Source organism: Haemorhous mexicanus, chromosome 6 (genome assembly GCF_027477595.1).
Source record: "Haemorhous mexicanus isolate bHaeMex1 chromosome 6, bHaeMex1.pri, whole genome shotgun sequence".
NCBI lineage: Eukaryota > Metazoa > Chordata > Aves > Passeriformes > Fringillidae > Haemorhous > Haemorhous mexicanus.
Window position 1 is genome coordinate 48,392,215 of NC_082346.1, and position 27,077 is coordinate 48,419,291.

At 37.0% G+C, this 27,077-nt stretch overlaps 1 protein-coding gene across 2 annotated transcripts in view; it reads left to right on the plus strand.

Annotated features, from left to right (window-relative positions):
* The first annotated feature begins 2,008 nt into the window (after window positions 1-2,008).
* Window positions 2,009-27,077, plus strand: part of TTC8 (tetratricopeptide repeat domain 8) — a 40,622-nt gene continuing 15,553 nt past the window's right edge. For both annotated transcript variants that reach the window (XM_059850118.1, XM_059850120.1), the window contains exons 1-7: window positions 2,009-2,211; window positions 7,959-7,988; window positions 10,919-11,039; window positions 15,258-15,321; window positions 15,443-15,602; window positions 16,971-17,060; window positions 20,778-20,822. In XM_059850118.1, coding sequence (XP_059706101.1) covers window positions 2,104-2,211; window positions 7,959-7,988; window positions 10,919-11,039; window positions 15,258-15,321; window positions 15,443-15,602; window positions 16,971-17,060; window positions 20,778-20,822 — 618 coding nt within the window. In that variant the 5' untranslated portion in view covers window positions 2,009-2,103. The remainder of the gene's footprint in view (window positions 2,212-7,958; window positions 7,989-10,918; window positions 11,040-15,257; window positions 15,322-15,442; window positions 15,603-16,970; window positions 17,061-20,777; window positions 20,823-27,077) is intronic.

The following is a 27,077-nucleotide window of genomic DNA, read 5'->3' on the forward strand; positions in this document are numbered from 1 at the left end:
GAAGCTGGAACAGGTTCATGTTGTGACCCCATGGGGGGCCACACTGGAGCAGCTTGTTCCAGAAGGGCCTGAATATAATTCCTGGCTGTTTAGCTTCCATGCAGTTACACTGTGGGGGAACTGACATACAGGGATCTGCAGAGAACACAAAGACAGCTACAGGGACTCTCTTGTGTTGTATACCAGGATTTTAGTAAATTAGAGAAGTGGAACGTGGCCACCGACAGAGATTAATATTTGGAGAAAATCCTGGTTAAAAGTTCAAATCTGGGGATTTCAATGATCAATATAAATAAGAATCCCCATATTAGAAAGCTCAGAATATTCTACCACACAAGAAATGAAAAGCAGTATTACTAGACTTCAGAGATGATATGCATAGGATGACCTGTGTGCCAATACCAGAGAAAAATTTTCTGGCTTCATATAGCATGTAGAAACTGAAAAAAACCCTCCTTATCTGCAACCAAACAGAGAACAAAAACACCTTGCAGGGGGTGGTTGGAAAGAAGGAAAATTGATTTTCTTGTCATTTGCAACACTGCAAAATCTCATTGTACAAAAGCTGAAGATGCATCTTGACCTAATTGCTACCACAGGACAACATTAGTTCAGCTTGATCACTAAGTGCAATGAATACCCTTCCCAGCAGTGTAACAAACAAAAATTGCTGCAGAACCATCTTCCCCTTCCTTTTGCTGAGAACCTACACAGCAGTATCTGCCCATGTTACTTTGGAAGAGTGTGACCTTTCCAAGAGGTCACAGCTTCCTTTGAGCAGCCACCTGCTTCCTTCAGCAACCTCTGCTCCCCCATGGGCTGCAGAGGCACAGCTGCCTCACCATGGTCTTCACCACAGGCCGCAGGATCTCTGCTCTGGTGCCTGCAGCACTGCTTCCCCTTCTTCTTTACTGACCTTGATGCCTTCATAGCTGTTTCACATATTCTCAGTCCTGACTTGAGCTGCAGTTGTGCAGGCTTTTTCTCCCCTTTTTAAACTGTTACCCCAGAGGTGCTACCATCATTGGCCTTGGCCAACTGGACATAGGGGAAGCGTCCAGCAGCTTGTCACAGAAGCCACTCATATGGGCTCTCACCCAAAGCCTTGCCATGCAGACCCAATAGACCTGTGCACCGCTCACAGGACAACCAAAGCAAAGCTCTCTGTAACTGCTACTTCAGTTCAAGCCACTTAATCCCATATTTTAATAAGTGGTAGTCCTGGGACTGCCACTTCTGCTTCTCCATCTTTTCACCTGACATTGATCTTGCTAGCCTAGGTATAAATTTCATGCATCTTGGACGAATTGGTAGTTTAGGTGAGACAAAAGCAATAAAACTAGAATGATCTCTTTAAATGGCAACAATATGATTTTAGCAATATTGTTAGTTTTCATCCCTCAAAGATTTTCACACCACAAATGCCATTACTGGTCCAAGCATCCCTAGGCATTTTTAATTTTACTTCAGTTGATGGTTGCAATCACCATTTTATAGCATATATAACCTAGGAACAATTATATTCTTATTTTTAAATCTCTAAATATCTCGGTCTGATAATTTCCCTGCAAAAACTAATGAACTAAAGGAACTGACAGAGCCTGCAAGACTGAAAAGTGTTGTTCACAGCAATCTGTACTTTTCTCAGCCAGGACTCCATGACTCTCAAGGACATTTTACCCAAATATGGATTAGTGAACTGTATTATTCTGGTTCAGGCATTTATTCTAACTCCTCTAGATAACAAGACAGAAAATGACAAGAGTCAAGAACAGTGGGGTTATTGGAAGTCTACTGATCCCACTATCACAGATCAAACTCAGCTTTCAGTCACCAATGTAATAAGCGCAGGCAGGGAGAGGCGCTGGCAGGGAAGGGCTCGGCCAAGAGCGGGGCCGCACTCCGTGCCCGGGGTCGCGGAGCAGCTGGCCGGGAGCGGCAGGGCCCCGGAGGCCGCCCAGAGCCGCCTCCCCCGCGGCCCCGGCGCTCCGCCCCAGCCGGCCGAGGCGGGGCCCGGCGGCACCAGCGCGGCCCCGCTCGGCGGCAACGCGGCGGGAGGCGCCGGGGCCCGGCCGGAGCTCCCGCGGTACTCCCGCCGGCGAGATGGGGCTGGAGCCGCTGTTCCAGGCCTGGAGCTACTTCAGGCGGAGGAAGTTCCGGGAGTGCGCGGATGTCTGCTCGCAGCTGCTGGAGAGGCCGCCCGGCGAGCAGGTAGCGGGGCCGGGCCGTGGCGGGAGGCGGCGGTGAGGGGCGGCAGCGGCCGCGTCCCGGCTGCCTCGGCACCGCGGGAGCCCGCTGTGCCTGCTGCAGCCGCCGGAGGGGCCGGGTGCGACCCCAGCAGCGAGGCAGCGAGCGCTGGGCCGCGCCGCTCCCGGAGCAGGAGGCCGGGCAGCGCCGCCCCTCCGCGCCCCCCCGGTCCCGGAGCCGGCGCTGCGGCTCCTCCTCAGACACGCCCCGGGGGAGCGGCCCCGGCGCTGGGAGGGGGAGCGGTGCTGCGGGTACTGCCGGAGAGCTGCCGTGACAGCTGGGGCGGCCGGGCTCGTCCAAACGGGAACTTTAACGCTCTCAAGATTCTGCGGAGTTAAAGAGAGAAAAGCTGAGATTAAAAATAAGGTCTGCTCTGATGCTTAGATACCATAGCTGCTGTATGGACCGAATCACATAAGATTAAGAGATACCATTTTAGCTTAGCTCACCTACAAGCCCTACCTTGGGACAGGAGGCATTTGCATACCTCTCTCTGCTTTTTTCCAGCTGCAGAGTCTCTGGAAACGTAGGACATGTTTTTCAATACCTACATATTTTCCCACTCTTCTGTAAGAGCAAAGGATTTGGGAAAGTTGTTTCTGGATTAATGTTTACAAACATGTAAAAATTTTATGCCATATTTTAAAAACAGTAATTGAACATTCTTCATCTTAAACACTTTTCAGTAAATTTGTAAGTCTCAAAGCATCCTATAGACAGATGTTTTAAGAATCTTGAATGCAGGTCTTTTTATCACAAAGGACAAGTCTTTCAAGAAAGCTGCATGGTCACACAATAGTGTAAATATAAAGCACAGTAATTGTTTGAACTGATTTAGGATAGATATTTAAAAGATCCTTTTTTTATGTTTTATACTCTGAGGCACCACCAAGGAGCCATCAGCAGAGAAATTTTTAGTGGAGAAAGTATTCCAAGAACATTATTCCTGACCCCTGAATGGGACTCAGTATTAGTTCCATGCTAGTGCTGTATTTTTTATATGTATTTACATTATTGGGTCTTTATATATGTGATCTGTGCATATGGAAGAACAGCACTTGATTTGTGAAAGAAACTCCTGAAATAACACAGATAATAGTAAATAAAAGTTGTAAAGATCATGATTCTTCCATTGCTCTTAATTTATAAAGTTTTTAATGAGCAAAACATTTTTTTAATCTGTGATCTCAACATGGGAATGTAAAGACAACTGTGTTTCTACTCTGTGCTTAAGCTCAAGTATAAAATGGTATTGTATGTCATGTTGGGCACCAGGAAAGCAGACAGACAAATGACAACACTTGCAGAAAGTTTGGATTAAGTGAGCTGCTGTGCAGCATGAGGCATAGTCAGTGCCTTTAATCACTGTGCCATCTGTTCTTATCCTCTTGTCCCATATTCTGCTAAGCATGTGCTTCCCAACCTCTGCAACCAGGCAAAGAGGGATCTTGTGGCAACAGTAGCCTCTGTCACTGTTCAGGGACTCACTTCTTTGAACAGCATGCATTAGGATATAATTTAAGCTACAGGAGCTGGTGTCATTTAAAGACATGCCCAGGTTGAGTTTAACAGTGACTCTTACAGGTCTTACAGCTTTTTCATGCTCAGGCAACTGGCCTTCTCCCTTCTAAGACATGTAATGTAACAGCAGGTAAGTGAAGGAAGAGACTAACACTGCCCAACTGGAGAGTGTTTTCATGCCTGAAAGAGATGGTCTTTCCTGTGTGAAAGCCTGCTCTTTTTTTCCATCTTGTCTGCTAAGTGATAGCACCATTCCTGCTCCATTGCATCTGCAGCAGTGTCCTAGAGCTATGGGCTGCTGAAACCAGCTTTTTACAATAGCCTTAGAAGTAGGTGCATTTTTGCCACCACACTTAAAAATGTAGTAAGGAATTTTCCTGACCAGTATATCTTGACCTATTTCTTGATTTACCACTCCCTGTACATACAGCTTAGTAGTCAGGATATGTTTGCATCACAAGTATAATGACAAGTTCTCCTTTAAGAACATGGCAAATGATGATATAAAGATCTTAAAAATAAGTCTGCTGATGATCCAGTCAATAGTCACATGTGCATACATTTAGAGGCTATCTTAATTGGTGCAGAACTCTCTTTGAACCCTGTCACCAGATGCAGTAAGCCCTAGGAGGTTTTTTAAGTACTTTGTTGACCTTTTAGCTAACTAGGCATGAATCAGAAATTTTCTTACATAGCAGTATCAAATCCTGTGCCGTTATAAATCTTGAATTCTTAAAGGGCACAACAACAAAATTGAAATGTTTTAAAATCAATGAAGTTTTCCTGAAGAGTTCTTAAAAAATAACATTGTGATAGAAGAATAATTAGCTGCTACTGGGTTGCATCTTATGGAAGATTGAATTTTTTTTCTATAAAATATGCTGTGCATTTCTTCATTTAAGAATTAGAAATATAAATGGTATTGGTGGAATTCACATCTATGTTATCTGGGGATAAAGAAAAACTGTATTTTGTGTGACTGGCATTTGGTCATAGAAACACGTAAAATACTGGTGTTCACTTTAATTATTTCCTATTGTAAGCAAACAGGCCTTGTCTTCTGTGTTTATAGTAATAGCATGACCTAGAGGAAATACAATCCAGGACTGTCTCTGTTGATCATCCTGATTAGTCACCTAATCTGATTACTCTTTGTGTTCCATATGTAGGATTCAAGGCAATAAACAGAACCCATGTATGAGGCCTGCTCTAGTTTAACAATAGAAAATAAATTGTCGGTATAATTTATAGACATATAGTGGATGTCCTTCCTTTAACTTGATTAATGGTCTGCTATGTGGATTTGCTTTTATTCATTCATCCTTTTTTCTTCCATGTTGAACCTTTAGCTGCTACAATTTGCATACTTGTTTTTGTAAGGTCATAATAAAGTTATCACAGTTATGTTTATGGGCATTGAACTTGATTTGGAAAAGCATCTTCAACTGAAATCACTTACTGGTGGAAGAGACTGTAAGTTTATGCATGAAAATACTTCACACTTAAAGTGAAGTCATTGTTCCTGGGTAAAGGTCTGGGGATTTTTTTCTGTGTTTCTGTTCTTAATCATTTGAAGAGCATTTTCCGAATATAATAATTTTAATATTTTGCATGTATTAAATTATACTCACCTGAAACTAATTGTAGACAGAAGACTTATTATAATATAAGGTATGTAATAAATTCCCTCTTCCAGGCTATAAGCATCAAAAAATTTAATTATTCTAAGTATCGATATTCAAATAAACTGACTTTGCATTTTAATATTAAAGTGCCCTCAGTGGATTTAGGGATCTGGATTAAATAGTTCCTTCATTGGTTTTACAATCTTTTGACTTTCAAGAGAGCTTTATATGTGTAAATGAATAATAAATTTGAGCTTTTGTTTTGAGAGACAAGCTTACAGGGCAATGCTGTTTGTTAATCCTCTCAAAGAACTCTTTATTTGAAATCTAGTTCCTGTGGATTTCTTGCATGTGTAGCAACTGCTGGATCCACCCATGTTAAAGTATGCTATATTCTAATGTAATTTTTGTTATTCCATACTTTTGTTTAATCTGAGGATCCTGTTACCTGCTTGAGAGTTATTTAAAATCTAGAGTTATTTCTTGTTGAAAATTGAAACAATATGTTAGTATGTATGAACAATGCATACTCTCAACTACAATTATGAGAGTGCAGTGGTTTTAGTATTATTGATCAACTCTACTTTTTTGCCAAAATGACGAGGGATGTAATTTCTGTATTTTATAGTAATATAAGTGCTCCTACATAAGCAAATTTGTTTGATTTTTAAAATATTTTTTTAAAGTAATGAAGAGTGCCTAAAGTAAGATACACATCTGTAACATCAAGGTGTTTTTGTATTGGTGTTGATACAATATTCTGAACTTGTCCTCATTAGTTACTGTAGCACATATGGTATGGAAGACCGCCTGCTGTTCTTAAAACCATCTTTGTATGTGCTGTAATACTAAGACACAATGGGGTGAACAAAATGTAAGCTGAAATATCTCAATGTCCTTTATTACTTAGAAAGCTGAATAGTTTCTTTTATTTAGAAAACAACTTCTCTACATAAAAGAATTGAAGTAGTTCATTGAATCATTCAACTGAAATGTAAAGCCAGTTTCAGTGCCTTAGTCAGGCCCAGGTACATGACAGTAAACTGAGATTAATCCCTGAATTAATATTTTGTTCCAGAGAATACTCAATGTGTAAGATGTATTATGCATTCTAACACCAGTGAACAACTTTTGGGCTCCAAATACAATCCTTTAAAGGCCACAAATTCCAGTACATTACAGAAGCAAGATGTCCTTCACCTGTATTCCAGGTCCCTGCTATCATAGAATTTACTGAGTAAAAAGGTTCAAATTGAAAGAAGACCATGCTTCATACTACAGAGGGTTGATCTTGACATTGCCATTCTCCTGGTGGACCAGAAGCCAGCTTTGCATCTTGGCTGCAAAGCAAGCCAGCAGCAGGGCAGTGCTCGAGCTGGGAGAAGACATTGGTGTGATCTAATAGCAGCCTCTGATACATTCAAGGAGGTTATCAAGAAAATGGAGCCAGGGACCACTTGCAATGGTGCAGGGAAGTACAGGAGGCCAATTGGACAAGACTTTGAGCAGCCTCAGCTGACCTCATAGCTGACCTTGCTTTGAGGGCTTTGGACTAGAGACCTTCAGAAGTCCCTTTATAATCTCAATTACTTGAAAGTTGTGTATTCAGGCCGATGCAGTTGGTTTAACTGTGATAGATTTACACAATGTCAGATATGCAAGAAATTTTTCACTACCTCTAGAAACAGAAAGGATCTGACACTACAAAAGACTCATAGTGATCTAGAGAAAGTAACATTTATCTCCCACCTTCCTAGTCCAAAGCTAAAGTAATACATTTGGAAAAACTCATACCCAGTCCCTGGAAGTGAAGGGTAGTTTAGATATTATGTAAACATGATAATTACACATTAATTTGTGATAAACCTACTTTTTTTCCTGTCAGTATTTACTCAATTTTAGCAGAAGTTTTTAAGTAGATGCAAATTCCAGCTTTTTCACTTACAGTAAACTCCATCTGGTAGTTTTTCTTTTGGTTTTTTTTGGGTAGTGAAATAGGCTGTTAATTTGACATTTATTACACTTGCAATATTACTGTACAAGTGCAACGAATACACCATTTTCATCATAAAAGTACCATGAAAAAGCCACAAAATTTTATTTTGTCTTCTTGAGTGGTATCATTGTGATCACCAGCAGCAGCTAAAGAAGTGTGCAAAAATGGATTTTATTAAGTAGGCATGCTAAAGATCATGGTGTGATAATCTGGTTAATTTTTAGGAGATGTACATGCATTTTCCAAGTTTATTTTGTTTTAATCTATAATTTTTCAGCTTCATAATGATTGCATGTTAATCTAAGATTTGGCTAGATTCAGTAGAAGCAAGAAAGCAAAGGTATCAGAAAGATACACTTACTGCAAATTTACTTTCATTGTGCAAAACATTGATTACCTTCATAACGTGTGTAAATTGAGATAATGTAATAAAATGAAAATTTAGATATATGTGTCAGAGAGAAAATGTTTGTGCAAAATGAGGTCATCACAGAGTATAAATACGCTTGTGTTGTCGTTTTTATTGTTTGGCATTTCCATTCCTTACTTTCTATTTTCTCTCTTTTCAGGAGCTTGATTCTGAATACACTGTGTTTCAGGTAAAGTTCTTTCCATAAATACAATCATTAGATGCAGTCATTGGGAAGAATTTCTGATACACTGAATAATACTTGTTTTGTAGTTAAGTCCTCAATAGCTTTTTTGTTGTTGTTGCTATTGGTAGGGCATTACTTTTGATAAGGGGAAGATTTTTGATATTTTGAACAGGCAGCTTTTATATTTGATAGAATTTTATTTCTCTTCTATTTTTCCTACATCTTTTTTCAGCAGTTCAGTGCTTTCTAGAAGCTAAATTGAATCTACCTTGAACTGAACGACCTTTATCTGCAGATGAGATTAGGAAGAAAACAACATGTATTCACAGACAGAACAATGTTTGTGCTCTTAGGGCTCACTTTCATGTTTTATTTAATGCATGTAATGGTGGGCTCTTACCCATGCTCTTCCTGCTCTTGCAGCTCAGGCTCACTGCCTACCTTGTGCAGAGTGTAGGTGCATGATGATGATTTGCATAAGTGATGGAGCACTGAGAGTAATTAATTAATTTTCCCTCTGCCCACATTAGCTCTCGATTGTTGCAATGGCAAGAATAGTATTGGGCAGGTGATGGCATCTTTTGGCTCCAGCCTACAGTCAAAAGAGATTAAATGCAATGTGAAATGGCAGGTTTAAATACAGCTCCATAACATATTTTACAGGTCCTTAATTACACTCCATGAATTCATGCAAGTTGTTTACATAGAGAATGGTTTCACTGAAACACTGCTGGATATCTTCTTGAGTGTAATTATTACCCTTCACAATGTAGTTGTGTTCTGGGGTTTTCATTGTGTATGGAATAAAATTTATTATAATAGAAAGGATTATTGGAGAATACAAGCTCTTGGAAAAGTATATTACCATGTTCAGAGAAAACAAAGTTTATATTTTTAATTTGGTTTTTGGACTTTTCAGGAACAATAAGAAAATTGTTGATTCGGTTACAAACTTCTCATAAACTGAGTGAAAAACACTTTGTCACTTCCCTCTCTGGAGTTTAGACTTATGCTGTGTACTGTATACTTATGTACTGTATCATCACATTTCTGTACCTCTTTAATTGCTATCAGGTATTGTGAATTTTGTTCTGATTATGAGTTAAGCAAGCTGAATTTGTTATGTTATGAATATGTGGGTTGTCTGAAATGAGCTTCCCTTTCTTTTTCCTACCATATAAAGGCTGTTTCATAAAAATGCAGTTTATCTCCATAAGCTCCAGACATGGGGCTTATCACAAACCAAAATTATTAGTCCCACAAAGAGAAAGCAGATAATCTGTAATCTACAAACAGATGTTTAATTAAGGAATACTGTGTGATTTATGAATTTTTTTGTTGGCTGTGAAGCCTGGGACTAGGAGCTTTACACTGGAAGAGATGCCTAAGGAATCAATTTTTTATGACAGATATTTGTCCAGTAATGACAAAGAGACATGTTTGTTTTAAAAACACATTTTCACATGTTAGTTAGTGGAAAAATCACAATCACAACTGTATTACACTTACATCTTTGTAAAGAACTGACCTCAGTTTTAGCAATTAGTGTAGAGGAGTTCCTACTTCCAATTTCCAGGAAAAGATCATTACTATGGGCAGATTTTCTTACTTCTAGTTAGAAATTAGCCTGTGCTTGGCTATGCAAGAGCTCTAATTGGAGAATACTCCCCGTGTAGACATGGTCACGTTGACTGCAGATATACATGTCTTTGAAAAGAACAGAGTAGCATCAAGGTATTAAAAATTCAGCAAACAAAATACTTCATAGAATAATGAAAAACTCTTAAAGGTGTTGAACATCTAACAGAAATTTCATAATTAATTAAAGGCTGTCATCCTACTACATAAGAATAAACTAAAAGAAAATAAAATAGATATGGGTTGTGACTGTCTGGCCTAGATTCAGATCATCCTGCTGAATTCCCTTTTCTACATTCTTGAACAAAAATTTCTAATTGTGGTTGAATCAGCTTGGCTGAAGTCTCCTTCTGCTTGGAAGAAAGCACTTTTTAAAAGAATAGTTGAATATTTCAGCATCTTGAGATACACTTTCTTTTTGATTGGCACAGATTTGCATAGAAGGAAGGAAAGTCTAGAGGAAAAGACAGGGTGAATGAGAAGTGTCTCATTAACTGATTACTTATATTATTAAATAAGCATGAGTTTCAGATCTTCTCATACCTCTTCCTTAAGGAGCAAACATTTCCATGTGTTTGACTTTTGTTTCTATTAAGATAGTCTGTTTCTATTTTGAAAGGTCTCCTTAGCCAGTATTAAATATGCTTTTCCACCAGATTGCTGTACTCCATGTTAGAAAGGAAGCAAATCTAGTTATTTTGGCACTGATTTTTACTCTGGAAAATTTATGATTATCTGTTCAATATCTGATGGAAGATCAGGGATTGGTCTTGTGACTTCCTGTATCATGCCAGTTCTATGAGTACATTACAAGCATATCAAATTATCAAAGTGGTTGGACCTGCACTTACTTTGTTGGTATTTCTAGATGGCTGCTATTGATTTTTCTTGTTTTCTTTTTTCTCCCCACTGATTAGGTGTCTTCACAGTCTACACAGAGCTTGTCACATAGGCTAGAGTTATGCTTCTGTTTCCACTCTGCTCAGATTATCCTCCAAGACATCCAATGTAGCAATTTGTCAATTCAGGTCACTAAAATGAATTCCAATACTCTCATAATCTGAAGTGCCTGGGGTATATATTTACAGTGTTTTACTTTGCTTTGAACAATGAACTTCGTCCCCTTTTATACCTCCATCAGACAAATAGATATACTCAGCTGTTTAAAGTCATTACCTTCCTTATTCAAGCCTTATAAAGCTGTGAAGTGAATAATAAAGAAAGGATAAAATTGCTGATTAGATTATTTACTTAATGTCTTGAAGACATTTTACTTTTTACTTATCCTTATTCAGGCTGCCTGGAACCTGAAAACACGAGCTTTGACAGAAATGGTGTATGTGGATGAAATTGATCTGGATCAAGAAGGAATCGCAGAGATCCTCCTGGATGAAAATGCCATTGCTCAAGTTGCACGTAAGATTGACTTTCACTTAAATACATTGACTCAACAAGAGCTCTTCTGACCATCTCTTATGCCATCTAGAATAGTACAAACTGAGGTGACCTGATACAGCAGTTGATATTTGTAAAAAAAGCATTTTAGATTGTTTTATGGTTGCATGGCAATGTCGAGATTCACCATGAGTTCTTGGTGTAGTACTTAGGCCTGTCAGACAAAAGTTCAGACTGTGCTCAATCGTGTTTTGTCAGCTTTTCCTCTACATTTGAGGAAATGTAGTGAGCATACAAGTGATCAATTGCTTTTTCCATCAGTATTTTTTTACTGGTTACTCCTTTCTGGCTTCTTTAGGCATTGTTCTAAACTAGAGAAAAAATCTGCCCTTGGTGTACTGTGAATTTTATCCATATGCCTGTAGTGTAGACAACAGTCAGATACACCTTTTGGTATCATGTCCTGCAAACATTATCTGAACTGATTTTCTTTCTTCTGCTTTTCTCTACTTCATTTTTCTCTTCCTTCACAGAGTAGTTCTTCAGCTCTGTCATTGTTCCTTCTATGCAATTATTTTTCAGCTTCATCAATTCCCTTTCAAGTGGACAATAATTAGCTGTCTTGCACTACTTTTTTGGCAGTATTTGTATTTTTCTCTGTTTCTTTAGTACAATTCACATGGAAATTTTTATGTAACTTATTAAGCATGGCTCTCAACCATGTACTGTGTCAAGGAATTCAAGGGAAGAACTGGACATAGACGAAATTGACAATTGAAGTGTTAAAAGCTTTTCTTGTCTATCTTTCTATCTTCTTACACTTTTTAAAATTTTCATTACATGCTTAGTCACGGTCAAGCAGTACTGGAGATGTGTTTATGCATTGTGATCAACTAATTATGGATATCTGTCTGAAAATACCATAGTAATAAAATCTGGAGTTTAATTTGATTTTGTGCCCCATGTGGTAGAGATTATCTTCCAAGAAAAATAATTTGATTAATGCTATTTAGAAATAAGGCATTCTGGAAAAATATATTCATGCTATGTTGAAACTGAAAAAAAGGTGACTTTCTGGATAGTGTGTCACAGATTTCAAAACCAAAGAAAATTATTACAATAGTGTAGCTTGCACTTCTATATAATTGAGATAAGCCTTTGCTATTCATGCTTCAAATCTGCTAGGTGTGCCTGTGCTAGTATATAATTTTTCAGAAAGTACAAGAACTTTCCAAAGATAAAGAACTCCCTGCAGTCTTTTGTAAATTATTACATTTAATAGCTTTTATCAGTGTGCCATATCTTTAGTGGGAATTATTAACTATAACTCCACCTGTTGCTTCTTTTTGAGCATTTTATGCCTGATATAAAGTTATTTTCAAAGGTATATTTCCCAAGTTAGTAGTTAAATCTGTTATTAAATCATCCATTGATTTTTCTTTGTTAAGCTAAACAATCTCATTCTGAGCTATATCTTTTAATTTTTGAGTTGAGTCTTGAAAGTATTTTCTTAAACCTTTCTAGTTATCCACTTGTCTTTTGTAGTCACCAAACCAGACAATGATCCACTAACACAAAGAAAACATATTTTTCTTCTACGCCTTGATTTTACTTTCTTTATACATCTGAGGTGTTCTAATGTTACACGCTTGCATAGAAGGTAAGCATCAAAATCGCTAAACAGAGTGCAAGGATGACAGAATCAGTGGCGTCTAGTGACAGGATCAGAGGCAGTGGGCACAAACAAGCTCAGAAGGTTTCTTCTGAACATGAGGAAACATTTATTTTTAACTGTGAGGGTGACTGAGAACTGGCACAGGCTCCCTACAGAGACTGTAGAGTCTACCTCCTTAGAGCTATCCAGAATCCATCTGTGTAGGGTCCTGGGCAACCGGGTCCTTGGCTTCAGGTGTCCCTGCTTAAACATCATGGACCATATGACCTCCAGAGGTCACTTCAAACCTCCTCCATTCTTTGGTTCTGTGATTACTCCACTTGTACACATGACTTAATAAAAATGGGTGCTGATTGACTGTGGGCTTTTCCTTTTGCTGTTAAAGTGTGTTAGCCATAGTTGGTCTTGACTCGGGTCTTTTGCTGTGGTGCATCTTTCAGAATATCCTCCTCCACTAAAGTCATAGTTCACAAACATAAAACTGTGTGATATTACATATTACACTCTCATATTACAATTGGAATTGTCTATACTTTGCCTACTAAGCAGTTTAAATCCTTCTGCGTCAATTACATATCCATTTCAGTTTTACATCTGCCCTTATCTTAGTTTCCAGATTAAACTCTTAAAAATGACTTTGCTGTCAGTTGTGAGTTATTAAATAATTACTAAAGTGTGTAGGATCCATGGGAAAAAATACTTTTCTGTGGTTCCTCTTCACACATATGTAATGATATCTTTCTTCTTATAATTTTGCTGTGGTAATTTTCCATCAATCTTGTTTATTAACCAAAATATCCTAGAGCACTGTTTTACAGAAAATCCATTGTGTTACTTTTGGACTATTAACACCATTAATTTTCTCAGGTAATATTCTAATCTTGTTTAAAAGTGTTACCTTGACAGCATATTTTTCAGAAAGTTGTACTAATTGGCATTATGGATAATCACAGCTATTTCATTAACTGGGGAGTTAAAGGAGTTATCTGCAGTCATCACTAACTACTGGAATTTCACTCTTAAATTCTGACACTTCTAGTGGCAACTTGCACTGCTGTAGCCTTTTACATCTATTCATAGCTAGTTGGCTTGGGAATTCTCCAAGTAAGGACTGAGTTGCCTGGTGTGAGGTCAAAGGAACTGTAAGCATTCTCCCAGTACACCAAAAACTCAAAACAATTGTAGTTATTAAAAAGCATGTCTGAAAAAAGGAGTTTTAATGTCTTGCCTCTTTTATATTACAGCAATAGTTTTAAAAATAGTTCAGAAAGTGGAAGAGTAATACATTTGTCTGCTAGCCTAAAAAGTTGAAAGCCACTTTCCCCATTTCACTGAAGAGTGCCCTAGTTACCATGTTAGAAACTCTGCTGAGTGAACTTTCCTTTATGGAGTAAAAGCGTCAAGATTCACAGGACTATAGAAGGCAAGTAAGCAATAGACATCCCGAGGGTGTCCAGTGAAAAGAGAGAGAATCCTAGGTTTTTGTATTTATTTTAGCATCAATTGCATATTTAGTTGGTTTTACCAAGGAGATCATGGTCAATAACTTCTTTTGTATTATTTGACTTTAAATACAGCTGTAGTCAGGTGGCTGCTTACAATTTTGGGGAAAAAAGAAGGAAGGAAACTGTCTACCTACCAGTTTATCTTCAGTTCTTGGAAATATTTGCAATAAAAGCAGTTCATAAGTGTATAGAAAATGCGTAGATGAGTAACAGTGATTTGTCAGTAATTGTCTGTGTCAACTTAAATCTCATTTCTTTCTATACATAGTAACAAGCAGTGAAGAGACTGCAAGGTATAGATGTCATATATTGCTTTTAACCGAGTGTTTAAAACCATCTCATAGGCATTCACTTAGCAGATTAGAAGAACTGCCCAATCAAATGCCAGTGAATGAAAATCTACCTGCAGGATCTTGTAATTCTTAATGATCCACTGTCAAAACAGAAATATGTGAAAAGGGGAACCCTTCATCAGTTCATCTGGGCTCAAGTTGGTTGTGTTTTCATTGATGACCTTTGGGTATGGATGAGTTCACACTATACAGTGCTATAAATTGTAGGTGGGGATCTTACCAGGGTCTAATGCCATGAGATAACATTCTCCATCTGCTCTGTAGGTGAAGGTTTAGATTAACTTACTCAAGTCTAGGTGCCAGAGAGAAAATATACCATTTCAAGTCAGTAACCTTTTACCTTTAGCACTGTGTGGTGTTTCTAAGATGTTCTTGACAATTGTTTGGGTCAGTCACAGTAGGCATCCACACAGGCACTTGTTCGCTCCCCCCAGGTGGGATGGGGAAGAGGATGGAGAGGGTGAAAGAAAGAAAAATTGCCAAACAACATTCATTGTTTGGCAGGTTTCTTGCAAGAGTCTTTCAATTATTAGTCTTTCAAATTATTCTACTGAATGCAATATGTGGGGTTTGTCTTCTTTGTCCCCTCGGTTTGAATAAAGAAATTTCTGGCTTACTATTTATCATGAAACACAATCATGTTTGAAGTTCTCTGGACAAGGGAGTAATATCTCAAAGTGAAATGAGAAATGCTTTTATTTTATAGGACCAGGAACATCTTTGAAACTTCCTGGAACTGGCCAAGGTGGAGGCCCCAGCCCAGCTGTTAGGTATGTGATAGTTTATTTTTTAAATAATCATTCTGAAAATGAAATGCTTTGGCTATAACTGTTTAAATTCTCTATCAATATATACCACCTAACGTAAGGATAATGTACTTGACATCTTCAGGCCTGTAACTCAGTCAGGAAGGCCCATCACAGGATTTGTGAGACCCAGCACGCAGAGCGGACGGCCCAGTACCATGGAGCAGGCGATACGAACGCCTCGAACAGCTCTCACAGCTCGGCCCATCACCAGTGCCTCCGGGGGATATGTCAGGCCGGGCACGGTGAGTTGCTTACCTCTCTTCCCAGAGTGAAGATTTCTTGGTCACAATATCTGGTGCACTGACACTGTAGTTTACTTAAAAGCTGCCTCTAAACTCAAGTTTGAAGGAGGCGAGTGTTTTTAATTTTTTAATTTTTTTTCAAAATAGAGTTTGAAAATATAACTTCTTGTGCAAGTCTGGTTATGTAAAATAATGTATATAAATTCACAAGTTCACCAATATTCATATAATTTCCTGACAGGGTCTCTGGTGTCAAGATGACCCTGAGCTGTTAGAGAGTCTCTTTTTCCCAGCCCCAAGACCGAAGAAGAAGACAGAATTCCTTGGCTCTCATTCTCAAGGCTGTTTATTTTTTCTTATCTATAACATTCTTTCTCTGACCCGCTGAGGTCTGTCTGGCAAGTTAGGTTGAGGCACACTGACCGCGGTGTTATCTTTTTATACTAAAAACGTGTACTTTATTTGCAATAATTTTCCAATACCTATCACCTATGTTAGGCAGTTTGTCTCTACTCTAAACCAATCCAAAAAGTGCCACCATCACAGCAGAAGATGGGGGCTAAGAAGAAGAAGAAGAAAGACTGGACATGCTTCATCTTGCCTCCTGAACCCCCGTTCTAAAATCCCCAAAATTCTACATTTTCACCCAGTGATAAATTCACTACCATTCTCTTCAAACCCTTGTGGCTTGTACATCTTCATACAAAGTTGGTTGGTTTTTTTTTCCCTGGACTAAAATCAAAGGCACAGGTGTTTTTGACTCCGTGCCATGGTCTCCAAGCCCCATGTCAGGGTCTCGAGTCCTCCAGGGCAGCCAGAGGAATTTCCGGTGTTCCGACAAATCCCAAATTCACAGGCTCCTTGAGACAAGTTTTTATTAATGGAAGACTCTGTAAAGACTGTGACATGATTTCACCATAAGTGTCTACTACAAAACAATTGATAAGCATTCAGTGTCTGTCCCTTCAAAAGATAAGGAGAATAGTTTATACTAATTTATTCCATTTCATTGGCATAATTAATAAACTGCAACCAGCATGAGTATGTAATACATAATAAAATCACATTAATGGCAAAATGTGGCATCCTCTCACTACTGCAGGTAAGAACTAATCTTCCTAAGTATTTTTTGAAGATTTTTTTGGTTATGTATCCCAACTTCCAAGCTACATGCTTAGGCAGTGTATGGAAATAGTGGGGATAGACGGAGAATAAAAATGAAGAGTTGGTACTGCACAGTAGAGCAGTGAATCTTCAAATGTTTTGTTTGGAATTTTGGTGGTTTTTTGTATACTAATAATATTTTGAAAATCTTCAGGAAAACTGTAGGGGATCTTCCCACTTAAAAAGCTTCTTTTTCCCCTTCAGGCTTCAATGATAACAAATCCAGATGGCCCTTTCATAAATCTGTCTCGACTGAATTTAACAAAATATGCTCAGAAACCCAAACTGGCAAAGGTATGTAACAATTTTGGTTAGTGTTGTGATATCTTTTTCTTGTTTTCTGGTGTCATTCTGATTAACTGTACATGGGATTTGGGATAAAAACAATGATGAACAGTGGTTTAGATATTAACTCCAGAAAAATAGTGTATTACTCACCTTTTGACAGTGTTTACCAGACTTGAAATTGAAGCTATGTCTAAAGAGGTTATGGTGAAAGTATAATCTAGTAAAAACATTCTTATAGGAAAAAATGTTCCACTGGTAAATAATTTTGAGCTGTACATCTAGGAGTGATGAAGGCCACCTAAAAGAAGCAAAAAGAAGCCAGGAGCAAAAAACCAGCAGAACCTTCCTTAATGTCTGGAAATGTGGGTCTGTGTACAAGTAGGTGGCAATCCTGGCTTAAAAATGTTCACAGTGTTTGGATTTTTTCTTTGCTTTTATGGCATGAGTTTAAACTTTTTATGTAAAAGGTACCATTCTTTGTTCAGAATACTTCTTCATTTTCAGTTAAGATCATCTGATTGATGGTCAATGAAACTATCTGACAATAGAGCATGTTTTTGCGGGTTATCCACCCAACTTACAGGTTCAGCTCCGAGTGGCAGGGAGTTGGAAGTTGTGAGATTTATCTTGCCTTTCAGTTGAATCTTTCCCCAACACAACCAGTTAGCTGTATGGTTGAATGTGTTTTCTGTGTATAGTGTGTTCATAAAAAACAACTGTTGGGCTGAGTCCAACAGCTCATTTTGCACAACGAATTATCTCTAGGGAGCACAAGGTATCAAACACACTCTAGGGAGTTATATTTGGCTCTTAGCCTAAAGGTGAACAAACCAGTATGAATTTAGTCTATTTTGGGAAACATAATGGTGAACACTGTTAAGAAAACTGGCAGTATCTGATAATGTGCTGGTGGAAATAGCTCTTCCAGTCCAAAACTTTGGTTAGCAGTTTTTCATAAGCAACCAGGAAATTTCTTTGCTTATTGAAGCCTGATCTAGACTGATGTAGGGCATTGCATTTTAGTGTGGTTTTCAAAGGAAATAAATCTTATGTAATTGCACCATGTCCTTCCCCCACTGCTTGCATCATGGTCCCTTGGCCTATTAACCAAACTAGGCATAAGAATAGATATCAAATATAGTAGTTCTAGTCTGGTGAGGCAATCAAAGACTTCCAGACCAACATCTGAGGGCAGTTACAAATCAGTTCATTATCAGTGCTGAAAAAATACTGCATGCTTTTGTCCAATTATGTCCTTGCCGGCAATCAGCCAGCAGACACATTTTTATAAATCCATTACAGTCTAGAAAACAGAGGGAATGTAAGAAACCAGGGAAGGATTAAGAAGCACAAGACACATCCATATAAACTAAGCTTAGTTCTTCTCCTTGAAGACAGCTAGCTTTTAATTGTGATTGCTAACTGCATGCTAATTAAGTAGTAGGTTAGCTTTCAGAGGAAATATTCTCAACAACGGCTCTCAGGAATGAGAAAGATTCATATTTTTAACAATTTTGGGTTTTAATTAGCATTTTCTGTGGCAGATTTGTCTTCCTTTAGTTTCATATGAAAAGAAGCTTAAGCCAAAAAATGTAAATCAACAGTCATAGAAACATCCATAGGCAGCAAGTGTACTTGTCAGTATTATGAAGCTAATACATTACGACATTAACATTTCACACAGAATGTTAGATCTAAGTTTAAATTCAGAGTTACATGGATTTATAACATTTTTTTTAAACAGAGCAGTAAGGCTAAAGCTAAAGCAGGAGGTGACAATGCAGACTGCACTCTCCATTAAGAATAATTGATTAAAGTTTCAAAACTTTTGAGCTGTTACCTCTCCCAGTGCATAAAGGTGATAAACCCTGCAGCTATTGAATTCACAGCATTAGCCAGTCTATTCATGTTTGTATATGAATACCTCCTACATACTGCCTCTTTATGTGTTTGAAAAGTGGTCTCACTGTGTCTTTTTTAAGGTTAAATTATCTGTCTGAGGTTTTCCAATGTTTTGAAGTATACGGAAATGTGGCTTCTCTTTGACTAACATTAACCATGTTAAAGACTATCCCAGGCAACACCATAGTAGATGTATAAGGTATCACCTGTCACCAGAAAAAGCCTCTGGTAAATCCCAGTTAGCAACTGTTTTCTGGCATGAAACAGAAAGTTTTATCTTTTTTAGCTTGTGGATTTTTAATAGACTTATTAAGATAACTCTAGATATTTTTATCCAAGTGAATGTTCAGCCACTTAAATCCTTTTGAAGGTCAGAGTCTGTGCATAACAGCAGTAAATTCCTCATGCCAGCCGTGCAAGAAAACATCTTTCTTGTCACTTTAGATTTGCACACTTTTGCCGAATGCTTCTCTGTTATTGAACTAGAGGAGAAAATGTTCCACAACTTCTTAATTGTCTATTCTTTTCTTATCTACCTATTCTAAGCTCCTTATATAAATGTGTTACTATTTATAATCCTTTAATGTCCTTTAATCATCTGTTTGGAGTCTTTTCTGACCAAAACTAGAAGAAAAATAGGTTGTAGTTTATTTTCCTCACAAGATATGACAATTCATTAGTAATTCTCTAGTTTCCTGAAGGTAAATATTTTAATAATTTTGTCTAAGAAAATCTGGCAGAAGGGTCTTGAAAGCCCTTAGGAGGCTGAGGTCTTCTGTATTTTTTTCCTCATGGGGCAATATTTTCTTCTGGTGTTTTAGAATTAATTAAATGAATTCAGAAAAATGTTCTGTTCTTTTGAAGCAATTAAGACCTGGGATTTGGATGCAGAAGGTCAAGGTTCAACTCAATTGCACCTTGAGTTACTAGCACCCATAATACATTTTTGGGAACAGAGGCTTTCAGTCTCTATTTAGTTATCCAGTATCTTTCAATGTCATTTTATTCACTGAAAATGCCAACCCCATTACCTGATATATACTCATCTAATATTCTAGTGCAGAACAACTACAAGGTACTATGACTTAATTAGCTTTATCCAGGAGGAAACAAAGCTGCAGTTATTTTGCTGGGTAATTGTTGTGGCCGTACAAACAGTTAACCACAGCACAGTTGATGAATATGACTTCTTTAAACTTTGTTGTTATGATGGCTTGTTTCAGAAGCATAGTATTATTAGCATTTATTTATCATTTACAAACAATTTTTAAAATTTTTTTTTCCTTTGTAGATCCCAAAATATTGTAGAGCTTAACAAATTTTTTCTCCAAAGGCAAAGTTTGCTCTGCTTGCATTCTTAATAAACCTGTGTTTAATTTAATTAGGTTTACCACTACATAAGCACCTGAGAGTCCATTCAAAATAAAGCAAAAAGCTTTTTTTAGATCACTGGTTGATTTTACAGTTACGAAGTCACTAAAATTGTACCAGATTCTCAAATATATATTCACTTTCAGGTTACAGCTGCCTTTTCTATTTTAAAGTGAAGTTAAGCACCAAAGATAAGAAGCAATTCCACTAATCTTTTGGAACAAATTAGGAATTAAGATGCTTTCCTGTCATGACAATATAGCACATCTATAGTTTTTGTCTATTGGAGTCTTAAATAAATATAAATGTCAGCATTTGTTATGTGTGAATGTGATTGTTTTCCCAAAGAATTAATTTCTGCTTAGCATATCAAGATTCTGTATTCCTCTGAAGGAATATTATCAAATTTTCTCTTCAAATGTGACAATGTTTTAAATATTCTTCTGGCAGGCATTGTTTGAATATATCTTTCACCATGAAAATGACATAAAAAATGTAAGTAACTCCTATGTTCCTTTTTCAGATTTTATTATGTATTATTCAATTATTTCTGTCAGAATTCTGCTAAGGGTTCAGGTAGAACATCACAAGTACAGAAGTAAAGCATTAATAATTGTTTAAGAGGGAGAAATCCTTTCTTACGGGGGTGATAGGGTGATAGTCAGGAATGATAATTAGCAAATACCAAGATATGGATTGGTACTTTTTTTGAGAAGTGAAACATTCTAATTCTTAAAATTGGGTCCCTCAGCGATCAATATGACAAGGTCTCTGAATCTAATGAATTCATGTTAATGGAATTTATTGGAGCCTGAGTGGTAGCTGAACTGCCTAGAAAGTTTAGAGTCCTGAGGCTTGAGTATAAGTTACAAAAGACTGTCCATTAACAGAGGAAGGTGAAAATACCTGACAAAACACGTATTGTTGAACATCACTTGACATTTTTTACTCCTGAGATGATTGCTTATGCATTTGGGTGGATAAAAAGAAAATGTATTTGGTGAAACTACATAAAAATGAAATATCAATAGGATTTTGGATACTCTTTCTAGAAACGTAAATCTATAATGATGAGGTGTTTTGTGATATCAAGAGAAAGATTATATTGTCCATACGATTGTCTGTAACATTTATTCTTCAAATATCTTCCTAATTATAGTTTCCCTCTTAACCTATCCAAAATTTTTCTTCTGTGGTTCTTATGTTACTGCACTGAATAGGAAAGGTCAAGTTTGGGTACATGTTGTTTAAGCTTTCAGAGAGAGATAACTGTTGCAGAGGTTTTTTGGCAGTTCACCCAGGGAAAGGATCTCTTTGTGGAATTAATAAAGTGTCAGTATATTTCATTGCTATCTTAGATATGTGCACCCAGTTGAAATGGAATCAAAATGCTCAAGTTTTTTTGAAAGATGTTTATGTCAATAATGCATAGTTGACTAAATAGTTATTGAACTTTCTGCAACATGACTAGCTGGTGTGCAATCAGATCTGGAGTTAAACTCTTGAGTTAATCAATAACAAACACCAAAAATATTTTGCTGTTGTTGACATAGCTCCTAATAATTTCCAAATGTACTGCTATATGAAGCTTTTTAATCTAGTATCAAACGATTAAAGTTGTACACTGTCAATTTATTGCACAGCATTCTTTCAAGAGGATTGAATTGTAATGCACTATTAATCCAAATATCATTGAAACAGTAAGTGCAAGTGTCAGAAATGCCAGGGAGAAATGGAAATTAATATTTACATAATCCCATACTGAATATGAAGGAGGTACCTGGGTTTTAGCCCACTAGTAACTGAGAATTTGTGTTTGTTGCTGAAAATCCAGTTCCCTAAGAATAAAAGGGGCACTTGATATGATGCTACATGTGTCTACACTTTAATGACATGCAGCATATGTAGGCTACACATAGATTCACATAATGCAAGTAATTTTTTCAAGAACTGCAGTAAAAATGGAAGATGTTTCTGCACTGTACTGCATGTATTTTGAAATCCTTGCTGAGAATCCCAAATCACTGTCTTGCAGGAAGAGTTCTGTCTATATTTTTTTACCCACCTGAGCCATTTGAATAAATACTTGCAAGCAAAGAGGTGTCAGCTTAATGGCCACCATTACTGTGTAATGAGAGATCAGTGCTTGGTTAATGATTGCATCTTATTGGAAGAAACTGTTGTTGGGAATTGAATTCACACATCACAAAATGAGGTGTCTTTATAATGTAATGTATATCTCTGAAAAGATATTTTTTAGCTGCTCAATTTGATTTCTCTCATTTGCTTTCTCTCATTTGCTTTCACTGACTCTTTTCTTATGTGCTTTCTACACCATTTGCAATATAACTCTATTCTCCAAACTGTTCTCCCTTCCTTTTGAAACTCATCTGCATTAATTTTTCTTAAAAAAAAAAAAGAAACACTTTAATGTCTGCTAAAATGTGGCTGCATCACTGTTTATTCACCTCTCCTAGCAATGGCATTTCACAAATTCAGTATCTTACATCTTCCTGAAAATAATTTGGTCACACAGGGTTCATCAGAGAAACAGCACATATGTTAACTTTTTTAAGTTTATCTGGCTCTTGCTACATCACTTGTTAGAACTTTCACTGACATCTCTCACATCTTTGTCTTTCCTGCTGCTGTGTGATAGTGGACATTCTTAAAACCCAACACTTTTCTCCCTGAGATGAGATGAAAGCACTTGAAAGGCTTGGAAGCCTGGGAAATTGACTTAAGTTTGAAAAGTCTTTACTTTGGGCTTTCTGCATGGATAGAATACTGCTTCCTGCAGTTTTGAAAATAAAACACATAGCAGTATTGACAATAGCCTTTCCTTGTCACTGTGCTAAACTGGAACAGTCTGTACTGTTCTCATTTGCATTATTTGAGAAACAAAGACAGTTTTATTATTTATCTTCTGTTTCATATTCAACCAGTATATAGAAAGAAAAAAAAAGACTCAGCAATTTCAGTTGAGAAATGCCATTAATCAGTGTGCATTCAACTGGATAAATAGTGCGAGGAAATTGGTTCAAATTGAAACTAAATATATCTGTAATCTATCAATTATCAGAAATGTGTGGATGCAAGAAGAAAAGAGAAGCAGTGAGCTTTTCAGCACTTGAAAATATCTTCAAAAGTCTTTTGTCTTATGTAATGAAAAATTAAACACTTGTCAGAAGTAAATACTATTTCTGTATCCATTATTGTTCTTGACTTGTTTTCTTTTGAACACATGTACTTAATAACTGACTTTCTGTACTCCTTGAGCTATTTCTAAAAGCCACTTTATGGGCTAAATGCTGTAAGAGCAGGGCAGTTTCAAAGACTTGTCCAGAAACAGTTCAGCTGCTACTTTTTTCAGTAGACCATGACATTGTATTTTGCCTTTTTTCACAGGTGGGTAATGATGACAAAACACTTTGTCCTGAAGAAGGACAAAGATTGTACAATATATACTTGTGGCCAGAAGTCACAGCCTCTCATTTTTCCTCAGTTCTTCTCAATACTTTGTGTTTATACTCTCTGATAGAAATTTTTTTAAAATGGAATTATGTTAGATCTACAAAATATAGAAATCCAGACTACACTCACCAAAATAAGTTGTGCTACATTGACTATGACTAATGTAATTTCCTCAGCTATTTTATAGACTATCTGGTGTTGATTTGTCTACAAATAAGACTTTAGTCAATAATTGTTGCTGGGAAAATTACTGCCATTCAACAGCACATGAAAGAAGCAGCAGATGCTCACTATTGTTTCCATCTATCTAATTTCTAGGTGCATACAATACTCTGAATGAAATTGCTGTTTCATACAACTGTACATTTACCAATTTAATTTTGCAATATAATAGTAAATTTCCACAAGCCTACAGGCTGTTTAATACTGTGTTACAGCTGGTAGATAATTTGGAAGTCTTAGTTATAATACAGTTTAGCTAAGGAAAGTAATGGTAAAAAAAAAGAAACTCAGAACCATGCTAAATACAATTTAAAAATCTGCACTAATTTTCATTCTTTAAAAAAACCTTTTTTTAAAAAGAAACCAAAAATCCACCAAGTATCAGGGTTTTTTTAACATTTTTATTTTCACAAACATAAGAACTGTGAGTAAAATAAATTTGTTCTGAAAAGCTTCTCAGGGTTAAGACTGTTGTCGAAATGGGCTCTGTATTCTTGAGTATGCTAAGTGCTCTAGACAGTAACAACTTCAGCTCATCAGTAGGTCCAGATGATGAGTTATATCCTAAAGTTTAATAAAACTTTCAGGACAAGCAGTGTAGGTTTTGAACTGATATACATATTGCAATCAAAAATCCTTAAAAGGGCATATTAATAGCTGCCAATTTCAAATCCATCCTTTTTTTCCCTTTCAGTTATTAACATGACTACACCAGTGTCCAGCAACACACAGGAGTGCAGGACAGGCATATCACCACTGCTGATTTTAAATTAACATGTTGTGCAGATTGAACATTGTTTTGTAGTCAAACTGTACAATTAAAAACTCAAAGTTTGCAGCAAATTGAAATTTAAATATGCTAGCAGTTTGTATTGACATGGCAAGTTGAAAGGTTTTACTGTTAAAATACTATTTTAATCTATTTACTAATATTTCAAGGGCCACATTGTCAAAAGATTTTTTTTGTAATACCAGCAAAAGTTTTTAACTATTTGTATGCACAAAGCCTTCTCAGGGAAGCACTTCTAAGTATTTGTAACTTTGGTAGGATTTTTTGATTGAAGTTGTTGAAATCATTTATATAGTATCAGAAACAGAATCTTCCTATTCCTTTCCTTTTTCATTAAGTGGAAAATATAAAAACAGGATTAAATTTCATAAGCTAACTTCAAAATGAAGTCATGCTGTGTTTCTTGGTGCTAGTAGAAGACCCCAGGAAGAGTTCAGGATCTGCTCCAACAAAAAAAAAACTGCTGATGTTACTGTCTACTAAGCCTAAAGCAGTCTTAGTTCCCATTTTCCAGTCACAGCCAAAATTGTTAGCCTTGCATAAAATAGTTATCAGAAGCAGTTAGGGTTCCAGAAAGAAACCTGAACGTGTAGCTGCAGAAGGGATCATTTTCTGAAACTCAGTCCTCCTTCTTGAGCCTTTCCCATCAGAGAACTCTGAAGGAAGCTCTTTGGAGCATGGTATTGGCAGTATGATCCTTACTCCTCTGAAGTGGCTGCTCCTGCTGCATTAGAAGCAAGTGTGGTATTTGACAATTGCCCACATTGTTTATACATCTGTAAATGCAACAGAAGTAGCCAATGTTTTAAGATCAATTACTTTTGCAGATTTTCCAGAAATGGGACAAAATTGTTTATGTACCTTCCTATGAAAGGATGAATCTGTCCAGAAGGGTACCCAGATCATTTCTGTCTTGAAGCAAGCTTTTTCCTCATTATAGTTGTAGCATCCAAAGGCCCTGCTGGGCAATTTGCAAAGAAATTGAGAAACAAAGGGCAACCAAGATAAGAGCTGCCATCTAAGGCCTTCAAGGATTCCACCTAACTTGAAGAAACAATGAATTCAGAGTTGTAGGTTTACCTGAGTTTTCTCTCTCCTGTCACAGAGGCAGGGAAGGATGACAGTGGTCTCTTTATCTTAGGGACAGTACTGATGCAACTACTTATCTTGAATTGCAACAGAAAACAAATTATTCTTTCACTCTCACAAAGCCAAAGGAGAGCAACTTGTCTAAATTGTCGTATCTCCACTGACTTTTCTCCATTATGTCAGACCTAAACCCACTGACTGCTTGCAGACTCATTTTGCTAGCAGAAAGAACAGGAACCCAGCATAGGCGTAGATGTCACTAAATTGGGCTCTTACAGCATTTCAATATTCAGATTAATTTTTCCTGGAATTATTTGTTTCTCTGCTACTGAGTGACTAGTGCACAGAACTTTTACATATTGTTCCTAATAGACAACTTGTTCCTGTTTTCTGTGGTCTGCAAAATGTTTACAAGTAGAGCAGGCAAGAAAGGTTGGTTCTTTGTTATAAAAACACTGTGCTAAAGCTTTTTACCCTTCTGATGATATCCTGAAAATATAACAAACATAACATGGCTTTGATATGTTCTGAGATAACATGAAATTAAAAAAAAAAACAAAACACTATTGTTTCTATAGTTGGTTGTGGTACAGGAAAGACATATATTTGTTTTACCAGAGGTGTTGAAATTCTAGCTAAAACGTGAAAGGCCATAGATTCTGGCTGTGGTGGCTGATCAGACAACATTGATTAGTTTACCTGCTTTTTCAGTATACCAGACAAAAGAGATTTTAGACCTCCACCATCTTCAACAGATGTCTGTTTCTTAGGATATTTCTCTGTTTTTCCTGTAATAAAATAATTGTTTACATTATGAACTTTTTAAAGGAAGAAATATTTCTTATTGTACACATTTGAAAGTTTCCAGAAGTGATGGCAACCTGGTATTAGCAATGAGATGAAAATTTCTGCAGTATTTCAAACTCACTTATTTCTTCTTTTATTTCTTTCCTTTATCTTTACTTGGTTTTAACAACTTGTACTGAAAAAGGATGGGAAGCTTGGAAAAAGTGTTTGTGCTTAAACAAATAGTGTATTCTGAAGAGGCACTGCAGGAGTCTGATCAAATTAATTTTCTCTTTTCTCTTTGATTTAGAAGAAACTGTTTGGATTGCTTATTTTTATAGGGACAAATAATGCTTACAGCTATTTTATGGACTGAACTGTAAAAGTAA